This window comes from Carcharhinus amblyrhynchos, chromosome 16 (genome assembly GCF_965287045.1).
Source record: "Carcharhinus amblyrhynchos chromosome 16, sCarAmb.v2.hapA, whole genome shotgun sequence".
Taxonomy (NCBI): domain Eukaryota; kingdom Metazoa; phylum Chordata; class Chondrichthyes; order Carcharhiniformes; family Carcharhinidae; genus Carcharhinus; species Carcharhinus amblyrhynchos.
Genome location: NC_137339.1, coordinates 36,048,353 through 36,075,827, shown reverse-complemented (window position 1 = coordinate 36,075,827; position 27,475 = coordinate 36,048,353). Strand labels below are relative to the sequence as shown.

The window sequence follows — 27,475 nt, the reverse complement described above, 5'->3', positions numbered from 1 at the left end:
TTGCCGAACCACAAACCAGATATCAAAAATTCACGTGTTTTACCAATGCAACGCAAACTGAAGGTATTAAAACTGGTACATTATAAACAGTAATTTGAAAATTAAAATCAGGAATAAGTAATGCATAATTCAGCCCCTCAAATCTGCTGCACCATTCAATACAGTCTCAGTCTCTACTCCATTTTCTGTTCACACCTCAAATCCCTAGATTATCTGAGGGATCAAGAGTCTGTCTCAACCTTAAATATGTTTAATGATGAAATATTCATGATCCTCTGGGGTAGAGGAAATCAAAACCTCACCATCCCAAATGAAGAAATTTCTTCTCATCTCAGTCCAAAATGATTAACTCCTTATCTGGAGACTCTGTCCCCATGTTCTAGATACCACAGCCAGTGGAATCCTTGGTGTCTATCATAAAAGCAAACTACTGCAGATGCTGGAATCTGAAACCATAAGAGAAAATGCTGGAAAATCTCAGTGGGTCTGGCAGTTTCTGTAAGGAGAGAAAAGAGCTGACATTTTAAATCCAGATGACTCTGTCAAAGCTAGAAGACATGGAAAGTGGAAGAGATTTATATTGTAGGATGAGGGAATGAAAGATGAGTCATAACCACAAAAACAAAGAGAAGGCTGCTAATAGCAGCCTACAGAAAATAGGTGTAGGTGGCCAAATGGCAGAGAAGCCAAAATCTTTGCTGAGCCCTGTGCACAATTAGGACCCTGACCTTCCCATTGCAACACACAATCCTGCTCCCATGGCCACATGTCTGATCTTGGCCTGCTGCAATGTTCCAGTGAAGTTCAATGCAAACTGGAGAAACAGCATCTCATCTTCCAGTCTCAACATTGAGTCAACAACTTCAGATGATTAGCTCTCCCCCGTCTCAACACACTTGTTTTAATTTAATTTAAAACTGTTCTCTATCTTTTACATGTCTCTCGTTTTCTTGCCCCCCCCCCCCCCCCCCCCACCCTTTCCTCCACCTCTCAATTTTACCCCTCCCATCCATCTACCCTCTCCTGTCACATATTACTCTGATTTTGGCTTGTCTGCCATTTGGCCATTCACACCTTCTATGCTCTCTATGGGCTGCCAAGAGCAGCCTTGTCCTTGTTTTTGTGGCTATGGTCATTTTTCATTCCCTCACTCTATAGTATAAATATCTCCATGCCTGTTAGCTTTGACAAAGAATCATCTGGCCTCCAAACGTCAGCTCTTTTCTCTCCTTACAGATGCTGCCAGACCCACTGAGATTTTCCAGCATTTTCTTTTTTGGCCTATTTTCATTTATCAAGTCCCTTCTAAATTTGTATCTCAATGTGATCACCTCTCATTCTTCTAAAACGCCAGAGAGCATAGGCGCAATTCACCCAGCCTCTTATTACAGGATAATCCTCTTGTTTCATGCACTAATCTAGTGAATTCTATGCTTCAATGAACCTTTGCTGTATTGCCTCTGAAGCAAGTATAATTTGTCCTTAGATATGGAGACCAAAACTGTACATAGGTGTGATCGCACCAAAGCTCTGGATAATTAGAGCAATACTTCCTTATTCTTGTACACTAATCCCCTGCAATAAAGACAACTATGTTATTTGCTGTCTCAATTGTATCTGCGTGCCATCTTTGTTCCTTGTATGAGTCCATCCAAGTCTCTGAACATCAATTAAAAGTTTCATACTTCTCAAAAAGTATTATTCTTATGGCATAAAAAATTCACATTTCCTCACATTAGACGTAGGAACAGGCCATTCAGCCCTTCCAGACTGCTCTGCCATTTAATAGGATCATGGCATCCCGCCAAAAACTGATTTTCCCTCCCTTGTTACTAATATAGCCACCTCTGCCTTAAACATATTCAAAGACTGCTTCCATTGCCTTTTCAGGAAGAGTTCCAAAGCCACACAACTCAAAATATTTTGCTTCATCTCCATTTTAAATGGTGATCCCTTATTTTGGAAGTGACTCCTAATTCTATATTCTCCTACAAGAAACATCCTCTCCACATTCACCTGTCAAGACCCTCAGGATCTTATATGTTCTGATCAAGTCATCTCTTACTACTCTAAATTCTAGTAGATACAAGCCCAGCTTGTCCAACCTTCTCACAAGACAACACACCCATTCCAGATATTAGTCTGATAAACTTTCTCTGAACTGCTTCCAATGTTTCCTTAGATATGACCAATACTGTACACAATATTCCAGATGTGGTCTCACTAGCGCTCTGTGTAACAAGCATAATTTCCCTACTTTTGTACTCAAATTCCCTCACAATAATTGATAACATTCTGTTAGCTTTCCTAATTACTTGCTGTATCTGCATACCAGCATTTTGCAATTCGTGCATTAAGACATCCAGGTCCCTTTGCATTCTCTCACCATTTAGATAATTTTATTCTTCCTGCCAAGTGGGCAATTTCACATTTTCTCACATTATACTCCAGTTCTCAGACCTTTGGCCATTCATTTAATCTATGTTACTTTGTAACCTCCTTATGTCTTCAACTTTCCTACTTATCTTTGTGTCATCTGAAAATTTGGCAACCATCCCACCACTCAAGTCATTGATATAAATTATAAACAGCTAAGATTCCAATACTAATCCCTGTTGCAAGCCAATTACCTTGTGAAAACCTGAAAAAGTTTAAGTTTATTTATTAGTGTCACAAGTAGGCTTACATTAACACTGCAATGAAGTTATTGTGGAAATTCCCTAGTCACCACTCTCTGGCACCTGTTTGGATACACTGAGGGAGAATTTAGCAAATCCAACGCATCAAACCAGCATGTCTTTCAGACTGTGGGAGAAAACTGGAGCACCCAGAGGAAACCCATGCAAACATGGGGAGAATGTGCAGACTCAGTGACCCAAGCCAGGAATTGAACTCTGGTCCCTGGCACTGAGAGGCATCAGTGCTAACCACTGCCACCATGCTGACCCATTTATGCCTACTCTCTGCCTCCTGTTAGCAAGCCAGTCTTCTATCAATGCCAATACGTTACCTGCTATACCATAAGCTCTTATTTTCCACAATAATCTTTGATGTAGCACTTCATCAAATGCCTTCTGGAAATCTAAGTGCAGTACATACTGGTTCCTCTTTACCCACAGAAGAATTTCCTCAAAGAACCCTAATAAGTTGGTTAAACATGATTTCCCTTTCATAAAAACCACGCTGACTCTCCCCAACTTATCCAAATGTCCTGCTATACCTGCTTTAATAATAGTTTCTAACATTTCCCAATGACAAATGTAAAGCTAACTGACCTGTGGTTTCACACACTCCCTTTTTGAATAACGGAGGTACATTTGCTTCCTTCTAACCTCAACGGGAGCATCCCTGAATCTCGAATGTTTCAGAAAATTAAAACTGGTGCATCAGCTACCTCACTAGCCAATTCTTTTAAGACCCTAGGATAAAGTCCATCAGGACTTAGACATTGCCAGCCCCCAGCTCCAACGTTTACTCAATACCACTTCTTTGGTGATTGTAATTTTCCCCTGCTTCCTCCCTCCCATTTCCTGATTTACAGCTACTTTTGGGATCTTAACACTATCCTTGATCATGAAGACAGATGCAAAATACCTGTTCAATTCATCTGCCATTATCAATCTTCCAGACTCATTTTCTTATAGTCAGAGAGGCTTACAGCATGGAAACAGACTCATCGGCCCAACTTGTCCATGCCACCCCTTTTTTAAACGCGAGTTAATCCCAAATCGCCCACATTTGGCCCATATCCCTCTGTACCCATTTTATCCATGTAACTATCTGAATGCTTCTTAAAAAAAGCAAACTGTACTCACCTCTAGTAGTTTGTTCCAGACACTCACCGCCCTCTGTGAAGAAATTGCCCCTCTGGACACTTTTGTATATCTCCCCTCTCACCCTAAAGCTATGCCCTGTAGTTTTAGATGCCTCTACCTTTGGGCTAAGATATGACTATCTACCTTGTCTATGCCCTGCATTATTTTATAGACTGCTATAAGATCACCCCTCAGCCTCCTACGTTTCAGAGAAAAATGTCCCAGTCTATCCCGCCTCTCTTTATAACTCAAACCATCAAGTCCTGGTAGCATCCTAGTAAATCTTTTCTGCCCTCTTTCTAGTTTAATAATATTCTTTCTAAAATAGGGTGACCAGAGCTGTACAATATCTTGTACAACTTCAAGAAGATGTCCCAACTCCTGTAATCAACATTCTGACCAGTGAAACCAAGCATGCCGAATGCCTTCCTCACCACTCTGTGCATTTGTGACTCCACTTTCAATGAGCTATGAATATGTACTCCGAGACCTCTGTTCTGTAACTCTCCCCAATGCCCTACCATTAACTGAGTAAGTCCTGTCCTGGTTCAATCTACCAAAGTGCATCACCTCACATTTGCCTAAATTAAACTCCACCTGCCATTTGTCAGCCCACAGACCCAATTGATCAAGATCCCGTTGCAATTGGAGATAACTTTCTTCACTGTCCACTATGTCACCAATCTTACTGTCATCTGCAAACTTACTAACCATGCCTTATATATTCTCAACCAAATCATTAATATAAATGACAAACAACAGTGGACTGATCCCTGAAACTCACCGCTGGTCACAGGCCTCCAGTTTGAAAAAACAACCCTCTACAATCAATCACTCTCCAGAAGCCGATTTTGTATCCATTTAGATACTTCACCCTAGATCCTGTGAGATTTAACCTTATGCAACAACCTACCATGTGGTACCTTGTCAAAAGTCTTGCTAAAGCCCATGTCAACAACATCAACTGCACTGCCCTCATCTACCTTCTTGGTTACCCCTTCAAATAACAAATTTGACAGACATGATTTTCCACTCAAAACCATGCTGTCTCTAATCAGTCCTTGTGTCTCTAAATGCCTGTAGATCCTGTCCGTCAAAATACCTTCCAATAACTTACCCAGCACAGATGTGAGGCTCGCTGGCCTGTAGTTCCCAGTCTTTTCCCTGCAGCCCTTTTCAAATAAAGCTACAACATTTGCCACTCTCCAATCTTCAGGCACTTCACCCGTGACTATCGAATATTCAAATATCTCAGCTAGGGGACCTGCAATTTCCTCCCTAGCCTCCCACAATGTTCTGGGATACACTTCTTCAGGTCCCGGGGATTTATCTACCTTGATGCGCTTTAAGACTTCCAGCACCTCCTTCTAAGATGTATACTCAAGACATCATAATTTATTTCCACCAGTTCCTTAACATCCATGTTTTTCCTCAATAGCAAATACTGATGAGAAATATTCATTAAGGATCTCGCCCGTCTCTTGTGGATCTGCACATGGAACCTTAACAGGCCCTACTCCCTCCCTTGTTATTCTTTTGCCCTTTATGTATTGTGGAAGCTCTTTGGATAGGACCAGTACGCAGTCATTTTTAAAATATTTAAAGAAACTCTTATATTTCTGGCCAGTTTTCATGCTTTTTCCCCTCCTTATTAATCTTTCCAACTACCTTCGCACAATTATGTTTATTGAAGTTTGTTGCGAAGTGGGGTAGAGTAATTGTAGATTGGGGGTTGTAAATACTAGGGAAAATATTGCATTGTTCCTTTAAAAAAGTTGCTCTATGCTTAGAAAGTTTTAAAAAATGCAAGTACATAGAGGAGTGCCTAATATGAAACATCCAAACTGAAACATTTGTACTGAAAGGCTTAGCAGCAATGTTAATAAGGCTTTTGAAATTAGAACATAAGAACATAAGAAATAGGAGCAGGAGTAGGCCATCTAGCCCTTCGAGCCTGCCCCGCCATTCAATAAGATCATGGCTGATCTGTCGCTGCTCAGTTCCACTTTCCCGCCCTCTCCCCATAACCCTTAATCCCCTCTCTTATCAAAAACCCATCAACCCGCGTCTTAAAAATATTTAGCGAGGCAGCCTCCACCACTTCAACGGGCAGAGAATTCCAGAGATTCACCACCCTTTGAGTGAAGAAGTTCTTCCTCAACTCTGTTCTAAACCGCCCCCCCCCCCCCCTTTATCTTGAGGCTGTGCCCCCTAGTCCTATTATCCTTTCTGAGCGGGAAGAGTCTCTCCACCTCTATCCTATCCATCCCAATCATCATCTTATATGTCTCAATGAGATCTCCTCTCATTCTTCTAAACTCTAACGAGTACAAGCCTAGTTTATTCAGCCTCTCTTCATAGCTCAACCCCCTCAACTCCAGTATCAGCTTAGTAAACCTCCTCTGCACTCCCTCCAAGGCCAAAATATCCTTGCATAAGTACGGCGACCAAAACTGCACACAGTACTCCAGCTGCGGCCTCACCAATGCCCTATACAGCTGCAGCAAGACCTCCCTACTTTTATATTCAATCCCCCTCGCTATGAAGGCCAGCATCCCATTTGCCTTCCTGACCACCTGCTGCACCTGCAAGCTGGGTTTTTGCGACTCATGCACAAGGACCCCGAGGTCCCTCTGCACCGTCGCCTGCTGCAGTTTTTCGCCACGTAAGTAATAGTCCTTCCTACCATTCTTCCTACCAAAGTGGACCACCTCACACTTGCCAACATTAAATTCCATTTGCCATTTCCTGGCCCATTCGCCCAGCCTATCTAGATCCTTCTGCAGACTCTCCACACCCTCCGCACAATTTGCCGTTCCCCCAATCTTGGTGTCATCAGCAAATTTCGACACCCTACACTCGGTTCCCTCCTCCAGATCATCTATATAAATGGTAAAAAGCTGAGGCCCCAGCACCGACCCCTGGGGCACTCCACTAGTCACCATCTGCCAATCCGAATAGCACCCGTTGACCCCCACTCTGCCTCCTATTTGACAACCAATCCTCTATCCACGCTAACACCCTACGCCCAACTCCATGTCCCTCGACCTTCTGCAATAACCTCTTGTGAGGTACTTTGTCAAACGCCTTCTGAAAATCTAGAAAGACCACATCCACCGGCTCTCCTCTATCCACCGCCCTAGACACATCCTCATAGAACTCCAGTAAATTTGTCAGACACGACTTCCCTTTAATGAAACCGTGCTGCGTCTGCTCTATCAAGCAACTCCCTTCAAGATGCCTCGCAATTTCCTCCTTAATGACAGATTCTAACATTTTACCTACCACAGACGTTAAACTGACCGGCCTATAATTCCCCGCCTTTTGCCTGGCACCCTTCTTAAACAACGGTGTAACATTAGCCGTTTCCCAATCATCCGGCACTTCCCCGGAATCCAGCGACGTCTGGAAAATAACCACCAAGGCATCCACTATCACCTCCGCCATTTCTTTCAGAACCTTCGGATGCATTCCATCCGGTCCTGGGGACTTGTCCACAATCAGCCCCTCCAGTCTGTCGAGCACCGCCTCTCTAGTAACAGTAATGTCATTAAGACCCTCCAGTCCTACCACCTTTCCATCGCTAACACCCGGCAAATTATTCACGTCCTCCTCCGTGAAGCCAATCAATTTGAATTAAGCACTTAGATACCAAGAACCTATTAAGTTTATATCAGATGGTTTTGGCATCAAAGACCAAGATTTTCATAGATGTTTACAGCACAGGAGGCCATTCAGCCCATCGTGCCAGTCAAAGAGTTGACTACACTAATTCCATTTTCCAATATTTGGATGATAGTCTGGAGGTTATGGTAGCCCAAAATAATATCTAAATACGTAAATGTTACAAGGGTTTCAAATTTCATCATCCTTTCAGGCAGTCTTCCATACTCCCATCACCCTCTGGGTGAAAAAGGCTACTTTCAGTTTTCAAAATATCAACATTAATGCATTTACCCACTAAGCGACCAGACAAGTTTTTGTCTGAAGCCAAAAGAATGCCAGATAATTAATTTGTTCTATAAAAAGCAAAGGAAGAGGAAGAATGATACAGATGTTGAACAAACATTTCCTCAATTTATTTTTTGGTTGATGTGACTGACCCATTTAAACATGAGGGCCCTTTAAAATGTTTGTGAAACCATGTATGCTTGGTAATGAAAAGGGGTTGATTTGTGATCATTTGTGCAAGAAATTCTAGGTTGCTGTGCAACTAAGTAGTTGATAGGGAACATTGATTGCAAATATTTAACATGGTAACAGACTAGCATGTACACAATATGTATTAGTATTACAACAATTATACAGAAATGATAATTAACTTTCACTTAATAACTAGAGGTCATCATACTGAAAGTATTTGAATGTTAAATATTGAAACATCAGGATATTGCATCTAATGTCAAAACTATTTCAGTCAAACTAAATTTCAGTCCAGGAAGATTAATCTTTGCTCGTGACCTCAAATCTGTTTTGATCTCACCAATTCTACTGCTAATATTAAACAGCACTGCATCTGAAGAGCCAATTTACAATTGTTAACAGATGTTGCATGTTACCTTTTCTTTGTAGGAAAACCCTGAGCAGTGGGTTTGCTGTTTTAACTGCTTTCAGATAGTTGTCATCATTATTTATTGGCAATAAGTCTCCATGAATGTCTGCATAACCCACTAAAACATCGATGTTCGGAATTCTGTGGACATGCTGTAATAATCCATAAAACTCTTCAAACTTTCCAGGTTTGGATCGATCCAAGGAAAAGCGTCGAAATTCAGCCCCAAACTAATTGAGTAAAAAGACGAAAAAAACAACTGAAGCATAGTTGCATAATTTTGAACTTTGTTAAGAAACAAATCTTTAGAAGTCAGAAACAGTACTAAAATGAATGCAATGCAAATCCCATAGGTCATCCAACACAAGGATTCAACCTTTACAGGTATCCCCTAATCCGATACCAAAACTGGTGAAAGATTGCCCATTTCCACTAATTTCCCAAAGTTACAGTGGGAAATCAGGAAAACACCTAAGAAATTTACTGAAACACACATTAGGTAAAGACATAAATCAACAACTTGGTATTATCTGTCATACCAGTATTTCAAGTATTGTCTTTATCTCTACTGAACATGTTTTGGATAGCAAATTTTTGTTTGTAAAATCAAATAGCTTACATAAAACTTAAGGAAAAACAACAACAATATTTTAAACCTAAGATTGTGCTAAAAATTAAACACTGACATGTACTGCCATACATTGTGCCAAGAGAGGTTATTTAGAAGTTGCAGGAATGCACTGTCATATCCAGCCTGGATAGGACTGCACTGAGTGGATCTAAACATTCTCATGCTTCCTGTAAGAGTCAAACAGAAGAAAATCTAAGCAAGCACAGAAATGGATAAATCCAGAAAAAACCATAATCTTCTCTGCAATGGATAATACAAAATGATAGACACAGATAAGCAAAAAGAAGAAAGTTTTAATGGGAGCTGTTTCTAAAGAATACGCTTGATAGGATGTACCTTGGAAGGACTTAAAGAACACATAATGCAGCCATGGCAAAACTGTTAAAGGGATAGCATCTCTAATGTAATTTTTTCCTCTAGCCACCATATGAGGAATCCAATTTCTTATATGCAAATTTGGTTCATCAATGCACACAGCTAGTAATGTTCTGCTGTCAAAGTACTACATAAAATGTGTCCACATTACTCTATATTAATAATCACATTCATTCTTAGAATTCCAATATACAGGGAAGTTACAATTAGGACCAGCTGATTTGTTCGAAAACCACACCCAAATACTTGCCCTTTCTTTCTCCCCACACCAAGTTCAAGAAGCTATATTGGACAATGCCAACAACACAATACATCAATTAACAAGGGAAGAGCACACACTTCTGCCACTGTGTTAACTCAACGTTACTACAATTATGCAGCCCTACCGCAAGATTATCCCTTAATACAACTGGGCAGCTCTATCGCAAGATTATCCCTGGTTGACATTCTTCAAACTCTCAAAAAAAAATGAAAATATAAATCCTTTCATTTCGAGCTTTCACCTCAGAGTTTCAGGCCAATTTACGTCCAATAATCACATTTTGACTTTGTAAGCAAAATATCAACAATAACTCACTACCATCAGACCAGCCACATTTTGACAGCTGAGACAATCCCTAACACTCTAGAACAAAACAGCCCATGACATCCATAAAGAGTCAATTCCTCCCATCTCTGCATGTTTATGGATCCTTTAAAAAATTCCAAGATGCAGATCCACATCATACCCACAACTAATCAGCTGTTCCTTGGACCATTTGCTGTGTAATAGTTTTGTTGAAATCTCTCCATTATTTAAGTTATATTATTTACAAACAAACAGATAAGAGGCACAAAAATATTCACCTCTGCTACTGACAGGTAGTTGAATTGACACAATTCCTCTATCTCCCAAAGACAAGTGATTCTTTAAACAATTCCAAAATCTGGACCTGCATCTATACCAAAATCTAATCAATTCTTCCTTGGGCCATCCCCTTTCACTGTGCCAGATTTTGCTGAAATTGTCCTTTTTTTTGATGTATTGTTAGAAATAAATGAGAGATTGATAACATTACTCCCAGCCACCCTTGAGTGGTGATAATAACTGAGTGATTATACAACAGGAGAAGATATCCACACTTCCTTTAAATAGAAATATCCTTTTTTCATTCACACTGACAAGAGGTAGAATTTTGATTTTGAGAAGAAAAATACTTTTTAAACACATGACAGGAATTTTTGCCTTTACATAGCCAGGTTCCAAAAATGGAGGCTGCTCCTTTAATATTTACAAAAACGAGGACCAGCTATGATTGCCAATCGCAGATTAATTAAGAGTTGTCTATGATGAAGGCATAAGGATTAAAATGTTAACCTATGTAGTTTTTTCACCCCCAAAGATCAGTTATCTGAAGGAGAGCATCAATCTCCATTTGGAGAGGCAAAGCTTGATCAGGGCTAGTCAACATGGCTTTGTCAGAGGGAGGTCGTGCCTAACAAATTTTACGAGCAGGTGACCAGGTGTGAAGCTAAGAGTAGCACAGTTGATGTCAATTCATATAAACGACAAGGTTCCATATGGGAGACTTATAAAGGCAGCAAATGCACATGGGATACAGAATACTTTGACAAAGTGGATTCAAAATTGGCTCAAAAGGTGATGACAGAAGGCTGCTTTAGTGGCTGGAAATCAGTGTCTAGTGGCATACCCCAGGGATCTATTCTGGGTCACCTATTAATCATCATTTATATAAAACGACATAGATGACTAGGTGGGGAGTATGATTAGTAAGTTATGTATGACAAAAAAGTTGGCCAGGTGGTTAAGTGTGGCTGAGTGTCTTGGGCTACAAGATGATATAGATGAGCTGGTCAAATGAGCAGATAAGTGACAGACGAAATTTAATGAAAAACGAGGGGTGATAAACTTTGGAAGGAGTAATTTGACAAGAAAACATTCAATGAATGGCATGATACTTGGAAGCTCTGTGGATCAAAGGACCTGTGTGTTTGTCAACATATCTCCGAAGGCAGAAGGGCATTGATGGTAGGGTGGTGAAAAAAGCATAGGGCTGGGTTGTTTTCAGAGCAGAGAAGACTGAGGGGCCAGCTGATTGACGTGTACACGATTATGAGGGACGTGGACAAAGTGGTTAAGGAGCAGCTGTTCCCCTTAGTTGAAGAGTCAGTCACAAGGGGACACAGGTCCAAGGTGAGGGGCAGGACATTTCAGGGAGATGAGGAAAAACTTTACCCAGAAGGTGGTGACAGTCTGGTATGTGCTATCTGGGAGCATGGTAGGAACGGTTTCTTCATCCTTTAAAAACTACCTGGATGAGCACTTGGCATGTCATAACATTCAAGGCTATGGACTAAGTGCTGGTAAATGGGATTAGGTGGGAGGTCAGGTATTTTTCACATGGGTGGAGACGCAGTGGGCCAAAGGGCCTCTTCTGTACTGTATGATTCTACAGATTGCATTTCTCCAGTAACACAATCTATTTAAAATGTAGAACACAACTGTTACAGACCATTGATTTGATTTATTATTGTTACATGTACTGATAGTGAAAAGTATTGTTTTTTGGGTGCTATATAGACAAAAACATACCGTTCACAGAGAAGGAAATGAGTGTACAGGATGTAGCGTTTCAGTCATAGTAAGGGTGTAGAGAAAGATCAACTTAATGCAAGGTAAGCCCATTCAAAAGTCTGACAGCAGCAGAGAAGCTGTTCTTGTATCAGTTGGTACGTGACCTCAGACTTTTGTATCTTTTTCCCAAAGGATGGAGGAAGAGGGAATGTCCTTAATTAGCAAAAACAGCATTTCGTTTATTTGACATCTTCAAAACGGATTTTAATTTAAGGATTGAAACGTGTCCCAATTTGCCATAGATACCACAAAATCTTTGGTATTTTGCACATCAATACTAAATGTGACTTAGTAAAAGGCTGTTTATCTAGTTCATCCAAAGAAGTTGGGAACAGAACAAAAGCCAAGACACAGTGAAAGTAACACCCTGAAGAGGATGGATTAACATATTGTGGATTGTTTCCAGTTATTGCTTTAATACTTTACCCACAACTAATTGTGCTGAGTCACTTAATTTGTAAAAACATTTTCATTACCAGCTGATGCAGCATTAATATTTTCTGTCTTTAACTTGAAGAGACGTACGGGCATCTTACATCTTCGATTAGTTTGTCATTGGGATCATTCGTGAGTCTTGGGGGAAGCTCACTCTAGGCATCAGCAGATAAGGTAAAGATTTAAGTGCACAGGATAAAGAAGTTGTCATCAAGCCATGTAGGGACAATATGTTTGACAACGATAATTGATGCTGCATGATAAATCGCTTAAATTGTTTGCACTCAAATTACTGGCTTCCCGTCTTTTCACTCTTCTCGTAAACAGTATCCATTGAAAATTTTCAAACGGATTACAATTTAATAAAGATTTTTATAAAAATACTGTAATTCAATATAAAAATACTGTAATTCAGAAGTGGCAAATCAAAAACAAATTGGTGGAGAAATGTGAAATCTGGGATAGATTGCCACCAAAAAAAAACGGTGTGCGCAAAATGCAAATTATGTTTTGGTTAGCTTATTTAACTCCGAATTGTTAAAATGCCCTTTCCACAATAGATTAGCTTCGAGACAAATCCTTATGAGAACGCTTAGTACGATGAATGTAAGCTACTTCACTAATTGGTTTGTGGCATTTAGAGGCTTCGTTATTAAAGGAAAGTTTTTTTAAAAAAATGCCAAGCAAAGAAAAAAGTAATTGAATGCAACGAGCCAAACACAAAAAAAACTTGTTAGAGCCGCTGGCTGTTTTCTGAAAGATCTTGATGTCCTCATTATTTCCTTGAACTGCGCTCTTACCTGTTCCAACCCCTAGCAAAATCTGAACTGAAAAAACAAAGTAAGCGAAAGATAAGATGTCCCGAAATCTCCATTTGTAATAGGCCTGTGTCTGACCGTCAGGCTGAACCTTGGCCTCGGCAGCCTTGCTGACAGATCCTGTGCCACATTAGCTAAGGGGGAGGGGGAAAATAGAACTGGGACTAATCCTCCTTCCTCTTACGACCGACCACAGACTGGCAAAGTACGAAGCTCCCTCCTTCTTTCCAAAGACACTGCGCCTCCTCTCTCTCTCTCACACACACACACACCTTGCTCTTCACCTCCACGGTTTCCAAGCTTCTGGACGGCGTACGGTGATGAGTCTTGATCATTTTCGGACAAACGTTTCTCGGTAGTTTCGGTGGCAGCTGCTCGTCCCTCCCGCTTCCAGAAAGACAGCGTTAGTCACTGAGGAGGGAAGGAAGGGAGGGAAGGGAAGGAGCACGGGATAAGGTATAAGAAAAGTCCAGGACTGATCTCAGACCTACACCAAACTCCTCAGTCCATTCAGCCGCACCAAGACCGTCAAGTGCTGCGGGTGGGCTCGAGCTGGTTACTGGCCGCTGCGCGTGCCGAGCTCCTCCCCAGCAGCTCAAGCTTCGCCACCTTCGGCCTCGCTCCCACACCCTCCTCCCAACGACCTGCAAAGTCCGAACTCTTACCGGATGACGTCACTGCCCCCGGAAACCCAGCCTCGGTTTCACCTGTGTGTGAGGGAACGCGGGCAAGCGCGCGTGCGCCTGAGTCAAACTAACGAGCACGCGATCCATTGTTCGCTGGGTCACCCAGTCCACCCAATCGTGCATTTTTAAATGCGCGCGTCACGGCGACAGTTGACAATCGCCCCCATATGAGCCGTGGGGAGCTGGGGCGTTCTGGATGGTGCGGGTGTAGGGCTAATGTCTCTCAGTAGCAAGGTACCTGAAATTCTGAGAGCCAGAGCAAGATTTCAATCAAGTCTCAGGGAACAGTTTTAAGTTAATTATTAGTGTTACAAGTAGGCTTACATTAACACTGCAATTAAGTTACTTTGAAAATCCTCTAGTGGTCTCACTCCGGTGCCTGTTTGGGTACATTGAGGTAGAATTTAGCTTGGCCAATGCACCTAATGCTGCATAGCATAATTGCCCTAACTTCACTGTTAGTTACTAGAAAGCCTTGTGAAAGAATAAATCTTTAGATTAAATGTAAACCTTTATTGATATACTTACTACTGTAAATGTAGAACTCATTTCACCCTACGTTTTTAAGAGGCTTTTTAAGGATTAACATTGCATCAGGGAGACTCTTAAAATTGGGATAAACAACACTGTTTAAAATACATAGCAAAATCCAAATAGATTTTAGCTGAAACTTAGTACAGACCCTGCAAATCCACTTTGTTATATGTGAATGTACTTCTTATTGGAATTATTAGTATGTGATGACAAAGTTATCAATTTTTAAAAACTAATCTTTTGCTTTCTGTGCCTTACATATATTCTAAACATCTCTTAAACACATTTACAAAAAAATTAACCCACCCAACTGCCTCTACTCACTGCAGCTAAAGTGGAAACAAAATGTGCAAATAAGTAAGTGTAAATACTTGCCTATCATCAAGGCAAGTAAGTTAACTTACAGAGAGACTTAGCACAGTGTTTCAATCATGACAGCTTTGAAAAAGTGAACTGAAAATTTAAACTTGGGGTACTTTCAGTGCACAAGCTCATGCTTTGGGACTTCTGTATTGCCCCGATGTACATATGCAAAGTATAATCCTCATAAATCAGGATTTGGACCAGAAGTTACAGGCTGTTAATTCTGTTTTTCTATTCCTAATAGACTGTTGACACTCTGCTTTCCTTGCCAGCCACAGTGTAGGCTGATACTCTTAAGAGGGAGGAGTTAGAATATAAGAGTAAACTAGCAGAGGCATAAAAACAGACAGTAATATCAAAGAAAGTAGCTAAAGTAAACATCGATCTTTTTGGGAATGAAACTGGAGAACTGAAAACAAGAAAATAGCAGTGACTCTGAACAAGTATTTTGTATCTGTTTTCATGTAGTAGACACTGAAACCATCCCAAGAATAGTAGAAAATTAGGGGTAACATCTCAAAACAATGACTTTCACTAGAAGAAAAGCAATAGGAATGAGAACTAATGAGACTGAAGACTAACAACTCACCTGGATCTAATGGTCTTCATACTTAAAAGAAGTGGTTGCTTAGATAATGGATGGGTTGTAATCTCCCAAAATTCCCTAAATTCTGGAAAGGTCCCAGTGGATTGGAAAACAGCAAATATACTGCCCCTGTTTAGGAAAGAAGAGAGATGAAAAGAAGGGAAATATAGCCCTGTTAGCCTAATATTGGTCATTGGAAAAATGCTGGAATCCGTTATTAAGAAGATATTAGCAGGACATTTTACAAATCATAATATAGTCAAGCAGAGTCAACTTTAAGAAAGGAAATTTATCTTTCACATTTTATTAGAGTTCTTTGAGGGTGTAACAGGGTGGAAAAAAGGGGAACCAATTGATGTAGTATATTTGAACATAAAAAGTTGCTGCACAAGCTAATAGTTCATTATGTTGGGAGCTATATATTAGCAATTATATATTTATGAATAGAGGATTAATTACCTAACAGGAAAGAAAGAGTTGGAATAAATAGACCATTTTCAGGATAGCAACCTCTCATAAGTGAAATGCCACAGGGATCTGTGCTGGTGCCTCAATTATTAATTATTTGGATGAAGGAACAGAGTGCATTGTGGAAATGTTGGAAGAAAGAGTAGGCTGATTATCAATATGTTGAAACTTCACATTTGCACATTCTCCACTTGTCTGTGTGGATTTCCTCCGGGGGCTCTGGTTGCCCCCACAGTTCAAAGAAGTGCAGGATAGGTGGATTGGCCATGCTAAATTGACCCTTATTGTCCAAAGATGTGTAGGTGGATTAGCTATGGGTTATGGGGAGAGCTGGGGGATGGGGTGCATGGTGGGCCTGAGTAAGATGCTCTTTTGAAGAGTTGGCACAGTCTTGATGGGCTGAATGGCCTCCTTTTGCACTGTCAGAATTTTATGATCATGAACATTCATTCCATGGCCAACAAGTTCTGGAGTTGGACTTGAACCCAGAAGAGATCCCAATGATCCAAAAATCTAAATCCCTGCCCCCTGCACCAGTTCTCAAGCCACACATTCAACTGCCTAATCCTCCTATTCTTACATTTATTAACATGTGGTAGCAGTAGTAGTCCAGAAATTACTATCTTCAAGGTCCAGCACTTTAGCCTTCTGCCTAACTCTATAATCACACTTCAAGACCTTATCCCTTTTCCTACCAATGTTGTTGGTACCAATATGTACGACGATGTCTGGCTGCTCACTGTCCCCCTTAAGAATGTCCTGCAACCACTCATACGTCCTTGACCCTAACACCAGGGAAGCAACACAACATCCTGGAGTCTCAATCGCAGCCTGACTGTGCCTCTAACTAGTGAGTCCCCTATTACTACAGCTCACTTGCTCTTTGCCTGACCCTGCTCTACAGCAGAACCAGGTGTGTTGCCACAGGCCTGACTACTGCTGGTATCTTACCCTGACAGGCTATCCCCCTCAACAGTGGAGGCTGGATCACATTCAGAAGTATTTAAAGTGGAGGTGGATAAATGTTTGATAGATCAAACAATAGAGGGCTACGGGAAAATGGCACAGAAAATAAGTTGAGGCTGGCATAGATCAGCCATGGTCATATTGAATGGTGGGGCAGGCTTGCAAGGCCTGATGGCCTATGCCTCCTATTTCTTGTGATCTTAGGGTTGTAACAAGATATAGTGGTGGCAAAAGAAAAATAAGTATAGACGGCACAATAGAGAAAGTCATAATATTTCTATGTGTATAGATATCATATGTTTTGTTTACTTGACTATTTTATACATTATGTGTTTTTGTTGGGATCTCCTCCCTTGAAAAGTATATTACACTGCCATGTTTCATATTTGGCTGTTGTTGCTGAATGAAGGGAACTGAGGGACATCTCACCAGTGTACATGTGCACAGAGGCAATATGTTAGACGTCATTCTTTATTGGATGGTAATCTGCGTGACATGACTTGTATCCTCAAGGTAATGTGACATGGCTGCACATGCAGTATCTACTGGTCAAACACATTAGCCAAGGTCACTGATGAGCACAGGAAGTGATGTGTTGCTTTTGTAACCATGGCCTTGACAGTATGGACATCGAGCAGAGAATGGCTTGTGATAGCTTAATTGACTTGAGTTTCAGTGCAAAGACTGAAGTCGGGGGAAGGGGGGCATCTCTTTTCATCTTGTGCGAGTACGGTCCACTTTCCTTGATCTTCTAGGGGCTAAAAGACATATGCAATGAGATATTTTCAGATGGAAACTGGTGAAAGTTGCTGGCACACAATTGGAGCAGGCAAAGACTTACAGGTGAGGAAATGATGGTCAGGTAGGTGCATCATTCATGGTCAAAATGATTGAAGATGAGATTGTCCCTGACAGCTTAGCATGTCTTTGGGTGGCCCTGGATCTCAGAGAGTTGTCGGAAGATCTCTGTCTTCCTCATATTCCTCCCCATCATCCTCATGTGGGAAAGTTAGCAGTTCCACCATGTCCTCAATTCCAATTCTGCTCCCTTTTGCAATGACACAGTGTGTTGAACAACAAATTATGACAATCCTAGACACTTTGTGTGGCGTGTATTATAAAGTTTCACTGGATGGGCCATACTATTGGACGTTAATTTTGAACAATCCTCCTATTGTAATGTCAATACATGCATCACAAACTACATGGAAGGTACTGGCAGGGTGAAATTTGTACACAGGTAGTTTTGCATTGAGTCGTTAACAATTAAATGATCTACTTTTAAAATATAACTATACTTTTTTAACCTCCATGTAGCACTTATTTATTTACTTTACAAACTTTATACTGTCAGTTTCCCAATTGCAATGTTATCTCAAGATGTGAGTCCTTGCAAGAATGTTCCTTCAGCTGTGCCTGAAAAACAAAGGATTCTGAGCGAGAAAAACAAAGCATTCTGAGCTAAAAAAAGCTGTTTAGACCCATCTTCAGACACAACAGTCTGCAGGGCAGCAAGTTTAATTGGCTACCAGAATTGAAAATTGGACCCATATCATGTTGCTAATATTGTTATGCATTTTAGATGAGCTACATGCTGCACATTCCAGATGTTATATGCATATAGCTTAATGCAGGATCCAAAATGGTATCATTTTGTACGCACATGCTGGAACAAATGTTCCTTCTTTGTCGTGGCTACATAGCAAAAGACCCATACAGGTTTCTTTAAGTTACCACTTGTGCACAATTGAACAAAAAAAATTGAAAGAGGCCCCATATGTAAAGAAATCGCCCATGCACTTGAGAAAAAAATCGGAGGGTGGTTGATTGGGACCCACACGGACAAGAGAGAATTCAGAATTTTTGTCTTATCAATCCTCCAACCCAAAATGCTTGTCTTTTGCTTGCTGAAAACAGTGGCAAAATGTCAACTTTAATGACGCCGAGGTATTGTTCATGAAGTATTTTTATGGAAGGAAAAATTTTGTATTTGTCCATTACTTATTGTGGCTCCCAGAAACATCCCACATGCAGTAAATAATATAAAATATGTAGCTGCTCTTCATCCAATTTGCTCAAGTTTGAAATCATTTTCAGGAATGTGCCAGACATTTTTTAATGCAACACAAAAGCAATGATGAAAATTTGAAATAAGAATAAAAAAAGCTGGAAAAACTCAGCAGGCGAGGCAGAATCTGTGAGAGAAATTGGAGAATATTTTAGTCAATGATCTTTCATCAGAAGAAATAAAGAAATCTGAGTGTTTTTAAACCAGTGGAAAGTGGAATTGGTAGTTAGAGGGGGTAATACATTCACTGCATTCAACTTGTTCCAAATGGCGGATTGAGTGGTCTCTGCTCAAGCCTCTATACAGCAATGATGACATCGGATGCAAGCCAAATTGCAGTAAGAAGTCTGACAACACCAGGTTTAAGTCCAACCGATTTATTTGATAGTAAACTCACAAGCTTTTGGGGTTTGTCCCTTCGTCAGGTGAATGGAGAGTTCTGGCCAACTCTCCATTCACCTGACAAAGGGGCAAACCCCGAAAGCTTGTGAGTTTACTATCAAATAAATCGGATGGACTTAAACATGGTGTTGTCAGACTTCTTACTGTGTTTACCGGAGTCCAACGTCGGCATCTCCACATCAAGCCAAATTGCAAACAGGCATTTCTCCAACACAGCAGCATTCAAGCACTGAGATGCATTGGGAAGTCTCCACGTTGCAGAGACTAATGCTTTCCAAGGCTAGCTCTCACAATCTCCCACAGGTGAAGATGTTGACCCAAGGAAGCCTTCTCTCACCATCATGACCAGATCAAAAGCAGTAGCAAAGCTCCAAAGAAGTACCATAGTACCTTACAAGCAAGCCTTCCACTGTCAGAGATACACTCAGCTTCATGCGTCCTCAGGCGTGTTTAGATAGGGTGTCACTGGGCAAGGGGCACAGCATTTGCTTGCAGGAGGAGGTGCCAAAGGCAGAGGCAGCTATGGGCAGCTCTCTTTGATGGATTGAGGACTAACACAGCCCTGTTCAGCTGGGCATAGTTGCAAGGCCTTGAGTCACAAAAAGAAGGGTTTACCTAGACATGCTTCCACATGTCTGAATTCCTTGGGACAGTGAAGGCTACTGGCTGAAAATGGACCCAATCCAGCCCAGGTGCATAACCATGACAGGTCTTAGAGCACATGAGAAAATGGCCAAACCTCATGGGGAGCCATATATGTCAGCATTGGAATGCATGCAGGAACACTGTCATACATGGAATGCATGCTACACGATGTAACCTGAAATAAGCTGTGGCGTTGGTGACACAGCAATGTTAGGAAGAGATAATAGCTGTATCTCTGCTAGTACTCCACTCCAATCATCTGAGTGGCCAGTAACTGAGTGCCTTGATGGCCGCATGGGTGCAGTTGATGATGCTGTGCGTCTGGGAGAATCCAGCACTGGCAACAAAACCCAACATGAGGCCCAATCAGTCATGACTTGACTGTGCTATCCAGCTTTGACAAAGAGAGCATCATTGATTTGTAAGATGCAATGATGTGCTGCTCTTTTCAAGTTGTCTCTTAAATCCACACTTGGAAGAAGTCAAAAGTGAAGAAGTTCAAGGCCACAATGAATTTGACAGCTACTGACCGGGCAAGGTGTGAAATCTTCAGTGATGAGGACACAGATGTTTGTGACCAACTGCCTGGACAGTCACAATCTCCAGTGGTACTGGTTCCTGGTTATCTCTATGTAACTTTAGCTTAGGTGGTACATCCTATGCTGAGGATATGTCACCTGTGTCCTTCTTCATACTTTCTGTGGAGAGTATTGTTCCTTATTGTCTTTGGTCCAAAACCTGAGAGTTATGCTCCATTGCCAGTAGTATCTTTACTTGTGCTCTGGTAGCCTCCTCTAATTGTGCTTGGCAGTCTTGTTTTGTGTTGTTATGCCTCCATGATGCTAGGAAAGTGGCAAACACTTACTGCACATTCTCCTGCTACCTACACCAATGGCATCTGTTTCCCAATGTGCAAAGCAACAGTGTGCCAGGCAACTTTTTACAGAGCCCAAGTAAACCAATGAGGCAGCCATGACTGACTTGTCATTGTGTATCAACCTCTAATCAGCTGGCAGGCCTGAGATAGCATGCTTATCCTGTCCATCCTCTTAAATGATTAACTGCCTCCTTAAAAGAGCCTTTTAAGCATCTTGATTGATCTTTAAAATGCATTGAATGGACTATGGGACTGTCCTCGCCAAACTTGTTGAAACTGACCGGTGCTGGGAACAGCATCAGGAAATCAGCAAACCAGCACTGGTACTTTTGACCCCCTTTTGCTTTCAGTTCCACTCCTAGTGGGACCCAAAAATGTAGCCCAAATAATCATGTTTAGTCTGTTTTGCATCCCCATAGGGTTATTCTTCTTCAGTAATATTGTCAAATTGCACCACCTAGTGGAATTATGATATTACAGTAATTAGAAGTGTTTTCCCCCTACCAGATGGATCTGAGTAAATGTCAGCATGGAATCCTTGATTTTATTTTCCAAAATGGTTGGATTTGGGAGTAAAATAAAGAAAAAATGATTATGGCTCAGCAGGCCCTTGTGAAAATAGATTAATGAGTGAATGATTATATTAATAGTGATGAAAGCATGACATAGTCAGATGTCCAAGAGAGCCAAACACAGAATAGGCTGTATCCATAAGAACATAATAACATAAGAAATAGGAGCAGGAGTAGGCCATCTAGCCCTTCGAGCCTGCCCCGCCATTCAATAAGATCATGGCTGATCTGTCGTGGCTCAGTTCCACATTCCCGCCCTCTCCCCATAACCCTTAATCCCCTCGCTTATCAAAAACCCATCAACCCGCGTCTTAAAAATATTTAGCGAGGCAGCCTCCACCACCTCAACGGGCAGAGAATTCCAGAGATTCACCACCCTTTGAGTGAAGAAGTTCCTCCTCAACTCCGTTCTAAACCACCCCCCCTTTATCTTGAGGCTGTGCCCCCTAGTCCTACTGTCCTTTCTGAGCGGGAAGAGTCTCTCCACCTCTATCCTATCCATCCCATTCATCATCTTATATGTTTCAATGAGATGTCCCCTCATTCTTCTAAACTCTAATGAGTACAAGCCTAGTTTATTCAGCCTCTCCTCATAGCTCAACCCCCTCAACTCCGGCATCAGCCTAGTAAACCTCCTCTGCACTCCCTCCAAGGCCAAAATATCCTTGCGAAAGTACGGCGACCAAAACTGCACACAGTACTCCAGCTGCGGCCTCAGCAATGCCCTATACAGCTGCAGCAAGACCCCCCTACTTTTATATTCAATCCCCCTCACTGTGAAGGCCAGCATCCCATTAGCCTTCCTGACCACCTGCTGCACCTGCAAGCTGGGTTTTTGCGACTCATGCACAAGGACCCCGAGTTCCCTCTGCACCGTCGCCTGCTGCAGTTTTTCGCCACGTAAGTAATAATCCTTCCTACCATTATTCCTACCAAAGTGGACCACCTCGCACTTGCCAACAATAAATTCCATTTGCCATTTCCTGGCCCATTCGCCCAGCCTATCTAGATCCTTCTGCAGACTCTCCACACCCTCCGCGCAATTTGCCGTTCCACCAATCTTGGTGTCATCAGCAAATTTCGACACCATACACTCAGTTCCCTCCTCCAGATCATCTATATAAATGGTAGATAGCTGAGGCCCCAGCACCGACCCCTGGGGCACTCCACTAGTCACCAACCGCCAATCCAAATAGCACCCATTAACCCCCACTCTCTGCCTCCTATTTGACAACCAATCCTCTATCCACGCTAACACCCTACCCCCAACTCCATGCCCCCTTACCTTCTGCAATACCAAAGTGGACCACCTCGCACTTGCCAACATTAAATTCCATTTGCCATTTCCTGGCCCATTCGCCCAGCCTATCTAGATCCTTCTGCAGACTCTCCACACCCTCCGCGCAATTTGCTGTTCCACCAATCTTGGTGTCATCAACAAATTTCGACACCATACACTCGGTCCCCTCCTCCAGATCATCTATATAAATGGTAGATAGCTGAGGCCCCAGCACCGACCCCTGGGGCACTCCACTAGTCACCAAGCGCCAATCCAAATAGCACCCAGTAACCCCCACTCTCGGCCTCCTATTTGACAACCAATCCTCTATCCACGCTAACACCCTACATGGAACCATGTAATTACCATTAGGTTTTGTAAATAGTGTAAACAAATAATTTCTGGAAAAAAATTATATACTATTTCTAGTCACTTATAAAATGAGGGAAACCTCATCAAAACAGTGACCACATCCCTCTGGCTATCAACTAACAGAGGAGGATGGAATCTATGAAACTAATGTGTGAAATGGTAAACATTTTGAGTTGATCCTCATGCTTTTTACAACAGGTAATGTTTTTCAATATTTGTTTACAAGTTTTCTTCCTCTTCTGTGATTTGGTAACTTAGTTGTGGTTCATTTTAGATTTTCTATGAATTCAGTAATTGCACAAGTGAGGATGGCACGGGGATAATTGTAGATACCTTGGGGGATAACTAAGAAGGGATTGTTCTAAGTGAAGCATGCTACAGATTGACTGACTGTTTCTCAGAGGAATTAATTGCTTTATTCTACCCAGATATATTTTACTAAGTGAGGTGGAATATGTTTGTTAACTGCTGAATGGACGTGTTGTAAAGAAGCTGGTCAAATGGTTCCACTAAGCACAGTATAAGTAAAGCAGCCAATTATGCATTTGGAAAAGTGGAGAGGAAAATACAAGATTAATATCCAGTTAAAAGTACCTTTATTCGTAAATAGACTAAAAGAGCAATAACTTCAAAGGCTCTGCCTCATAGGTGATTTGATAAATGTTTATAAGGTGACAAAGAGAATGATTTTTTTTGTGTAGGTAGTTGGTTTTAACTAGATATGTTAGAGAGAACCAGGGTTCACAATCTCAAGCTATATAAGGCCAAAACTAAGTGAGATGTTATGAGTGGTTTCTTTTATCTTAAGATAGTGAATCTGTGGAACAGGCTGCTGGCATGTGCAATGAGCGCTGATTTGTTACATTCCATCAAGCAAGAGCTGATCTGTTTCAGGTTGGGTTGTCGATCAACTCAGACGCAGTGCAACAAGTGGTCTTTTAGAACAGATTTGATCACCTAAAGGGGCCAGAGAGAAATTTTCAGTTCAGAAGAGGTAACAGAAAGAGTCTGTGAGGGTAATGATATTGTTGTGGTATACATAGATGCTCAAAAGGCATTTGATACAATGCCAGAAAACAGACTTGTGAGAATTGTAGATTATGGAATTTAAGGGAGGGTAGCAAAGTGGATACAAAATTGGTTGAGTAATAGGAAATAAACAGTAATGATTAATGGATATTTTTTGGGCTGGGGGTAGGTTTGTAGTGGAGTTCCTCAGGTGTTGGTATTGGAATCCTTGCTTTCCCTGACATATGCTAATGATCTGGATCAAACTGTGCAGGGAACAATTTCAAAGTTTACAGATGACATGAAATTTGCCATGTAAAGTATAAGAACAGTGTAGAATTACAAAAGGTCATAAACATGTTGAAGGAGTGGGCATATAAAGTTCATTCCATGTGAGGTATGAGAAGTGTGAGGTTATTTTGGTAGGAAGAATGTGAACTGACAATATAAAACAAGGGGAACAATTCTAAATATTGTGCAGGTGCAGAGATACCTGGGCCTACATGTGCAGAGACCTGGGCCTATATGTGCAGAGACCATTGTAGGTGGTTGAACAAGTGGTGAGAGCAGTTAATAAAGCATACAGTACCCTGGACTTTATTAATAGAAGCATAAAGTACAAAAGCAAGGAATTCATGCTGAATATATTCAAGACACTTGTTAGACCTCAGCTGGAGTATTGTGTACAGTTCTGGGTGCCACACTATAGAAAAGATGAGAATGCTTTGGAGATGGTGTAGAAGAGTTTAACAAAAATAGTTCCAGTGATGAGAAACTTCAGTTATGAGGACAGATTGGAGAGGTTGGGGAAGTTCTCCTTGGAGAGATGAAAGCTAAGAGGAGATTTGATAGAGGTATTCCAAAGCATGAGGGGACTGGACAGTGTAGGTGTGGAGAGCATTGAACACAACATAACAATTTGGTCAGTGGTCAGGGATAGGAGGGTGTGATTATGGTTGAAGCAGCTGGAGGGATCCAAAAGGTAGCACTACATGAGCCTCAGCCCCTGCTTTTGTCCAACAGGTTTGAGATTTTTGCTCCCTGTGTGGACAGGTGCGGGGAATTTAGGGATAATGAGCAAACTGACCATAGCACTGTGGTATAGGGAATCAATCAAATGGAGGGAGAAACGTGAAATGTAATCAGAGACAGTATAGTTAGGGGAATAAGTATGGTTCTCTGTGGTCAGGATAATGAGTCCCGAAGGCTGTGTTGCCTGCTTGGTGCTAGGGTTAAGGATATCTCATCTGGGCTGCAGGGGAACCCGAAGTCGAAGGGGAAAGATCCAGTTGTCTTGGTCCATGCAAATACAAATGATATAGGCAGAATGAGGAAAAAGGTTCCACGGAGGGAATATGGGCAGCTAGGTGCTAAATTAAAAAGTGAAACCACACAAGTAATATTCCCTGGATTACTACTTGAGCCATGAGTTAATTGGCATAGGGTCAATAAAGTTAGAGGTAAATGCATGGCTCAAAGATTGGTGTGGGAAAGATGGGTTTGAATTCATGGGACACTGGGAAAGAGGGAGCTAGGAAGGGTTCCATTGGGACAGGTTCCACTTGAGTCACCCTTGAGTCATAACTAGGTCTGTAGACAGGCTGTTAAACTAAGTAGTGGTGTGGGGTATGAGGAGTCTGGTGGCATGGAAATTTAAAAACAAATCAAAATGTAAGAAGAAGGTAGGAGTACAAGTCAATGATGAGACGAATTGTTACCAGATTTTGAAAAGAAGTGACAGAGCATCTGAATGTCAGAGAACCATACAAGAGAGGGAGCATTAATAATCTGACAAACTTAAAGGCTTTGTTTCTGAATGCACGTAGCATTTGGAATAAAATTAACAAGTTGACAGTTTAAATAGAGACAAAAGGGTATGATTTAATGGCAATTACTGAGACATGGGGCCGATACTCCCAAAAAAAAGTGCTGAATTGACGAGAAAAATGGTTAATTCACGATTGTTTCTGCAGTGGGAGTTCAGACTTGAATCTCTCACACTCTGTGCAATGTAGAGGTCACAATCATGAATATCATTAAAAGCTTGTGGGGGGGTGGGGTGCAGAGACTGACAGTTCTGGGCCTCTATGCATCTGTAGTGACCCCAAACTGTTAGACTGCAGTTTGCTGGCCAGTTCAATTGCTGGCCAGCCTGGGACCCTCGCACTGCTGCCCCTCGCTACATCCCAATGGCCCGATCGCGGCTCGTGCAAGCATTCCTGGGCCAACCCTGCCTCCCTGTCCCAGAGCACTGCAACCTCCAACCCCTCCCTACATCAGTGACGACCCCCTCTCCACACTCTGGGGCCACAATCCCCCCCTCAGACACCCCTCAGGAAGCAAACCACCACCCCCAGGAGGCAGACCCAACCTGCCCCAATCGCTGGCCTCCCTCTAGCCCTGAGCGATCTTATCTGCAGAGTGGCAGCGGGACCTGATGCCTAGTGGACAGTGCCAAGATGCCCCCTGGGCAAGGGTACATTGCCCCTTGGGCAGTGGCAGTGGCAGTGGGCACAGGCTGGCACTGCCGGGGTGCCCTGTCTGCCCTCTCTTCACTCTAGCGGGGTCACCTGCTAATTCCTTGCAAGTGGGGAGCTACTCCAAACTCTGCCAGACATAAATACTCCTGGCAGGGTGAGAGATGCTATCAGGTCCAGAGAATTCCATGCCGGGCTCAATAATGATACTTAAATAAGATTAGAAATAGATTTAAATCATTTACCTGTCTTCCTGCCGGTTTCCAGTGCAGTCCCGACTGTGCCTACTCTCTAGCTGTAAGAGATCAGCAATGCGCCGGGAACGCATGCATGAATCCCTCGAAATGGCTGAAACATGCATTTCTCAACCCAACACACCAAAAACGTGCGTGTCAGGATGGGAGAATCAGGCCAATGGTTACAAGGAGACCAGGACTGGGAGTTGACTATCCAAGGGTATTCAGTATTTCTAAAAGATAGACAGAGAAGAAAAGGAGATGGTATAGCTTTGTTATTAAAGGGAGGGATCAATGCTGTAGTGAGAAATGATATTGGCACTGGAGATCAAAATGTGAAATCAGTCTGGGTAAAAATAAGGAATTGCAAAGGAAAGAAGTCTAGGTGGGCATAATCTATAGGTCCCCTAATAATAGTTCCACAGTGGGACACAGTTGGAAACAAGAAATACTGTGGACTTATAAAAAGGTACAACAATAATCATTGGTGATTCTAATATGCGTATAGACTGGATCTATACAACTGGTAAGGATAGCCGTGAGGGAGAGTTCATAGAGTGTGTTAGAGTTAGTTTTTTGGAACAATGTTGTTAAACCAAGAAGGGAGCAGGCTATTTTGGATTTAGTATTGTGTAATGAGATGGGATTAATTAATGATCTTGTAGTAAAGAATCG

At 41.8% G+C, this 27,475-nt stretch overlaps 1 protein-coding gene across 2 annotated transcripts in view; it reads right to left on the bottom strand.

Annotated features, from left to right (window-relative positions):
- The window catches only part of LOC145353958 (partitioning defective 6 homolog beta-like), an 83,597-nt gene extending 69,687 nt beyond the window's left edge, over nt 1-13,910 (bottom strand). The window contains exons 1-2 of one of the 2 annotated variants that reach the window (XM_080204992.1): nt 13,534-13,910; nt 8,375-8,597 (exon numbers count right to left, since the gene is read on the bottom strand). In XM_080204992.1, the coding sequence (XP_080061118.1) occupies nt 8,375-8,597; nt 13,534-13,596 (286 nt within the window). In that variant the 5' untranslated portion in view covers nt 13,597-13,910. Of the gene's footprint in view, nt 1-8,374; nt 8,598-12,484; nt 12,540-13,533 lie in introns of those variants that run through there. The other variant, XM_080204993.1, reaches the window with a different exon arrangement.
- Nucleotides 13,911-27,475: the final 13,565 nt, after the last annotated feature.